The sequence below is a fragment of the Ascidiella aspersa genome, chromosome 1 (genome assembly GCF_963924565.1).
Source record: "Ascidiella aspersa chromosome 1, kaAscAspe10.2, whole genome shotgun sequence".
NCBI classification, from domain to species: Eukaryota; Metazoa; Chordata; class Ascidiacea; order Phlebobranchia; family Ascidiidae; genus Ascidiella; species Ascidiella aspersa.
Window position 1 is genome coordinate 11177319 of NC_139447.1, and position 6361 is coordinate 11183679.

General features: G+C 36.0%; 1 protein-coding gene across 1 annotated transcript; it reads left to right on the top strand.

The window, feature by feature from the left end:
* Positions 1-5887, top strand: LOC146167480 (prostaglandin reductase 1-like). Its single transcript, XM_083388981.1, has 9 exons — positions 1-109; positions 874-919; positions 1049-1099; positions 2639-2809; positions 3821-3938; positions 4160-4315; positions 4840-4945; positions 5489-5607; positions 5774-5887. Exons 1-9 carry the CDS (start codon positions 1-3, stop codon positions 5885-5887), a joined length of 990 nt encoding a protein of 329 aa, XP_083245107.1.
* Positions 5888-6361: the final 474 nt, after the last annotated feature.

Here is a 6361-nt window from a genome sequence, read left to right on the forward strand (position 1 = left end):
ATGGTAAAATCACAAGTTTATTACAAAAACAATGAGTTTGAAGGCATGCCCAAGTTGAGCGACTTCAAGATTTTGGAAGAAGAAGTAAGCGAAGATTTGGCTGAAGGAGGTGAATGCTAATCAGGCAAACAATTAAAGAGTTGTTTGTGTAAAGTTACAAACATAATCTTAAATAACCAAACTGACTCACTTATTCGATAGGTTAATCATTGACTATGAAAAAATATCTTTGATGGTCCACGCACAATCGAGACTCAATGAAAACACAACTTGATTATCGCATTGTTAACAATTTATATTCATCAACGTAATATATAGTAAGCTAGTAGGCTCGTCGCATTTTCGTGGTGCTAAATTAGGGATTGTTAAACTTGGGTTCGTGGACCCTTTGGAATAAGTCGACTAGTTTTGGGGTTCACTAAGGCCTAATTGAAACCTTAGTGTGTATTTAAACGTAATGACCCTTTCCAACGAAAATTGATTAATCAAAAATACACCTGGCCTCTTTGAATGTATTTAGACTCAATTTCAGTTTCTAGTAGGGCATAAGTTCGACTGAAAACAGCAGGTTTCCTAAGTCTTCTGGTTTAATGACGCTATGTCTGTAATTGCATACTGACCCTGTTCGACGCGAACCTAAAACATTTTAAAATGCCCGCTGTAAAAAAGTTAAACTATTGTGCTAAATTAATATAAGTGTTATTTAAGTGATAGAACTTAGACCTAGTATTTTTTCTATTATTCTTCTTAATACATGTATTGAGCAAATCACATTTGCTAAGCGTTATTTCCTATAGCTATTGATTTGTGCCTCATAATCCTAACGTTTCAGTTTGACGTTTAAGATCTCACTTAAATTTTACATTTTTTCAGAAATTCTTACCGAGGCCGTTGTTGTAAGCGTAGATCCTTATACCAGGTTAGTTTATCCTGGATTTTTTAATTTCAAATGTTCGAAATATAGGTCGGTATCAATTAAATTATTCATATTAAAAATCTTACACGCCCAATTTTACTAGTTTACTCTTGACATATCTTTACTTCACAGACTTTTAAAAGTGCCCATAACCGACCCAGTGATTGGAAATCAAACAGCCAAGTAAGTATAGTTAAAAAACACGTTTGTTATTTGTCGTATTGCAGCATTCTAAAATGACAGAAATATTTTAACAGCTACAACTGTAGGAGGACAGCCTTATTGTTATAAAACAACCGAAAGCATAATGTAACTTATAGGGCAGGGGTAGCCAATATGTCGATCGCCAACTTTAACCTGGTTGATCGCGTCGAGTATGTGTTTCGTCATTTGCTGTCGAAGACATGTGGAACATTGAAATGACCAATTGCTGTCTGGACAAGGCTAATAAAGTGTTCTTTGACGTAACGAATTAACCTCCATTTCTGGCTTGCTATGCAATTTGCGGTCATAACATTTTAAATGTGTTTTTACCGAACTAGTCGATCGCGAGTCTCTAAGGTTAATTACAGTAACGTACCAAGCAAGTATACACCTCAAGAAAAGTCCAGAATCAGCCATAATACACATGCCAATATAACCCCATGCCCCCCCCCCCCCCCCCCCCCAAATATTAAAAATACTATTTTTTTTTTTTTAGCATTTAATTTTTAGCATTTATGAGCAGTACCACAACAGTCGATCACAGGCATGCCACACCTTCAATCATCATGCATTGTTACGTCCCAAACGATGTAGTTAATATTGCGTTTGCTATACAATCATGTTGTTTTATTACTTTTAGACAGTTTTTGCTCTTTGACTTTTTTTAAGTATTGCGTTACCACTCAGTCAGTTGCTGCTCGAAACGGTTTGCTAGCATTGTTATTTGTGTTCGTTACGGCAGTTAATACAATGACAAAAGCTAAACAAAAAATTCCAACGCTTTGGACCCCCAAAAAAATTTTCGGCTGGCTACGCCAGTGTATACAAGAAGCAAGAAGAGCTAGAATCTACTGTAGCTGCTAGACCACTAGCCCAACTTTTTTCTCTCAATTTACGTCATTCAAGCTTTTCGTAATCAGCGCTGATTAAAAATCCGCGAGAATAGCCTATTCTACAATTTGCCAATACATTATATTGGAACGTACTACTTTGGTGTAGGTATCTTGCCCTGTTAATTTTCTTGAGCCCCACTGTACTGGCTAACTTTAGGCCGATAGATCTCCAATACTCATATAGGCTAGTTTATATTAAATTCATAGAAAGGGCAAAGCGAAGATGTTATAGCAAGTGACTTGTTTCACTGTTGTTTTATGTAATGCATGAAACATGATTGTGGCTTTGTAAATAGTCAGCAGTAATTTATATTTTCCTGAAATGTAGCACCACGTAACGTATAACTTTTAGATTGAACATGGCGGGAAATATTTTTCTCGAAAAAGAGTATGAACTTCTTCCAATGACATCATGCTGTTCAGAGTTGTAGCCAAAACATTCTTAAAAGTTCTAAACCGCACGAAATTCCTTAATAACTATATTCAAAAGTTGTTTACTACGTTTCGTCACAGTTAAATTTATTCTTCTCCTTATTATGCGACAAAGTTTGATTTAAACTTTTAAATAACATGGAACTTACGTCTTGCAGCCTTTTGTACTTTTAAACACATCCAATGTACGCAGAGTAATCAAAAGCAACAACCCAAAATACCCTGTGGGCTGCCATGTCATGCAAACCGCAGGCTTGCGCTCTATCAGTAAGACAAGCGGTGACACTATTTGGTACAACGTGGACAATGTACTAACACCTGATCAACCGAAAAGCTACAGCGTGGGAGCGCTCGGACCGCCCGGGTGAGTGCTAATAGTGTTGTAATCACTTCAGTCATTCACTTGATTAAGTTCACTTAAAGTATTAAAGCACTGTTTTCAAATGACTTGCCTTGACTTAAATCTTTCGACCAAAATGGCTGGATTTAAGTCTTTTGGACAAACGACTTAACTTGAACATACTAGTTGGTTTGTCAAATATCTTGGGATTAAATTTAGTGTGCTTTGTTAAATTTATCTCAAGTTTTGCACGTTAATCAATTTGATTGTTGTTTAATACGCTTGTGGTATTTTTCAGTTGAAATGTTTCTCATAATCGGATGAGTTTACCAATTTTAATAGTTTACCGTTTTACTTTTATGTGAATGACATTTCTTAAAGTTGTCTTGCTCTCATAGTGACTTGACTTGGGCAACCAATGACAGGGACTTGGCTTGTTTTTTTGCAAAAGACTTCAAATGACTTGAATTGGAGTTTAGTCATTTTAAAATGACTTGTTTACAACACTGGTGCTAGGTATAAGGGGTTACTTATGATGGAACAAAAATACTTTGGAAAAGCACTTTTTTGCTTGAAATCATCAAGTTCAGACGTTTTCATTCCACCACTTACGCTAATTTGACCAGAGTAATGACATGGTTTGGTATCGGATCGAATCGAATCGAATTAACAATTTTGTTTGTCAGTATCTAATCGAACACGATATAAACCAATTTGCAGTTGATGCCAAAAAAATTCAAAAATTTAGTAACTTTCCTAAACAACAAAAAAGTTAATCAGGAAACTAACTTTCATTAATAGTAAACATTGTGCCTCAACACACTAAGTTCACAGAAAACAGTGCATAATAATGTTTAAACAATTACATGGGAAATTTATATATTTACCACAAATTTGAATGTACCTATGTAATGTCAATTAATTTGTGAACTGCGGGATGGAGGGGAACCTAATTTAAAATATTGCAATACTTTATGTTTTTTATCACGGTGCTCGCCGTGTTTAAAAGTTACACGAAGAATCTTTTGCGCGAAGAATAACTGCTTATGCTGGATTGCTTTGGATCTGCGAACCAAAAGCTGGTGAAACTGTGATGGTGAATGTCTGCGCTGGAGCGGTGGGAAACTTGGTGGGACAGATCGCCAAGTTGAAGGTATTGCCAAAAAGAAGATGGGAGCGTATTTCTCGATGAAGAAGAACGCAATCATTAGACTTTTTATCGTTCGCAAAATGTTTCAAGTAGTTTAAACTTTACTCAAGCCTTGTGCAACTTTTTGCTCTTACAAACTTTGATTTTAAGTACAAATGTAATGTTTTTTCTTAAATTATCTAATTTTACACAAACTGTAAACTTAAAACACAAAGTAATAACAGGGCTGCACTGTTATCGGCTGTTGCGGAACGGACGCCAAATGTGATTGGGCAAAGTCAATCGGATTCGACGGCGTTTTCAACTACAAGACCGTCACCTCGTGGAAGGATGAAATCGCTAAACTCGCCCCAAATGGAATCGACTGTTTCTTCGACAACGTACGTTGGTGTGCTAAAATATTATGACTGTTTGGAAACTGACTGATTTGTAATGATATGCAAGTATTACGTATTTTTTAGATCACAGAATTATGTTCCGAATCGAAGTGCCGAAGTATTTTTGCCTATTTATACCATGCAAATCGAAACAAAATTCGTACTTCTATTTTTTCAATGGTTTGTCCCCTATGAATACTTTGACATGTGACTAATTCTACAAATTACAATGTCTTTTAAATTAACTTTCGAGAAATATGCAAATATCACATACCTAACGTGTCACGTGTCCTTTGAAATTAAATGTTTAGCCATTTTAAACGGAATAATTGCATTATTTTCGCGCATTGCGCTTTCAAGCCGGATTTCAGTTGCGTTTTGTGTACGAGTGTTTTGTATAATATTTGTTTCATATCGTAACCTTTTGATGTCATTTCTAAGAAAATCATACCCCAAGTAAACCAAACTCCTAGATCCGCCCCAGTTGCCTATATGTATATGAAATATATAAAGTCATACATTTACAGATGGGAGGGCAATTGTCCAGCGACATTATCAACATGATGAATGTGGGTGGACGCATCGCAGTGTGCGGCTCAATCAGCACTTACAATGATCCAAATCCCCCAAAAGGTAAGCACACGCAAAGGATTTTGTATTTACGGTTTTAAAGTATTTGCGTGTTTTCAGTATTCCTGACCATTTCGAAAATTGGTGGTCGCGCAATAAGTATTTAGTTCACATAATTTTTACACATGTGTCACACTTTTGAATTTTATCTTTTTGTGCATAAGCTTCTTATAAAAGATACGCGAAGAATTCCTACAAACTGAAAGCATCGCGGCCAGGCCATAGCCCTATCACTGTGCAGCTCATAATCTTCTGATTATTGCAGCAAGCAGGTGGCTATTTCCGATGCATAGCATTCGCGTTATTGCTTTAAAATGGTTCCAATCGGTTGAGCAATAGTTATCGGTTTAAAAATAATTCACGCCTATATCAGGTAACACTCACTATTAGGAACATTTGAATATAACGCTGGTACAGCCGATTGCGCTAAAGTTGTAACTCTATTGAAAGCAAGTTGTTTACATATTTTCTGCTAAACTGCAATTGTTCGTTGGATTCACTAATAAACTTGAATAGGCCTTGCAACGACTATTGGTTCAATTTCAGTGGATAACTTCCTGACAACCGTCATACTTCGTCAACTGAAGATGCGTGGATTCTTCTCCACAGATTTCAGGGATAGGTTTCCTGAAGCTTTAAAGGACCTTGCGTCGTGGATCCGCGAGGTAGAAATAACAGGCCACAAAATGTCACTAGAAATACTAATGAAAACGTTTAGCATAAACTGATTGAAATAGTCTACCTTACACTTAAGGGAGTCATATAATATAGCTTACATGCGTTTTTACTTAATAACACTTCGGTAAATTCACAGTTGGCTTTGTTATTAAGGGAAAGATCAAAGTCAGAGAAACGGTGACCGAAGGTTTCGAGAACGTTCCAAAGGCCTTCATTGATATGCTGAGTGGTAAAAATACCGGGAAGGCGGTTGTTCGTATAACTTGACATTATATATACCTTCAGGTTTAAGTAATTAGTTTAAAAGCGGGGTAAAAACGCATTACATATAAGTAATTTTAATCAAAATGCATTGTATTTTACTTTTGCCGTAAGCTATCATTAGGTATATACTGAGAAATAAAAGTCATTAAACTTGCGGGTATAAATCCTGCATGTGGATATGTTATGAAATACAATCTCGCAAATGCAAAAATTGGATTCAGTAGTAGTGAAAACATCTTCTAAAGTCTAAACAATAAAAAATACGAAAAAAATACGATGTAATGAAATATTTTCTTTCAATGTAATGAAATATTTCGCTTGTGGCCTGCTGATGGGCATTCATGTGTATCGCAGCATACAGATTGCCTTTTTCATGTAGCACTGTTTTACATTGTATAATCTTGAGTTCCTCTTGCGCTTAACTCATTATCGCAGCAACAATATACTGTAGCCTAATAAGGCACCAATCGCCTTACG

Coding starts and splice junctions, on each gene's coding strand:
- LOC146167480 (XM_083388981.1), top strand. CDS start 1: ATGGTAAAATCACAAGTTTATTACAAAAACAATGAGTTTGAAGGCATG. Junction 4,316..4,839: donor TCGACTGTTTCTTCGACAAC/GTACGTTGGTGT, acceptor ATACATTTACAG/ATGGGAGGGCAATTGTCCAG. Junction 5,608..5,773: donor TTGCGTCGTGGATCCGCGAG/GTAGAAATAACA, acceptor TTTGTTATTAAG/GGAAAGATCAAAGTCAGAGA.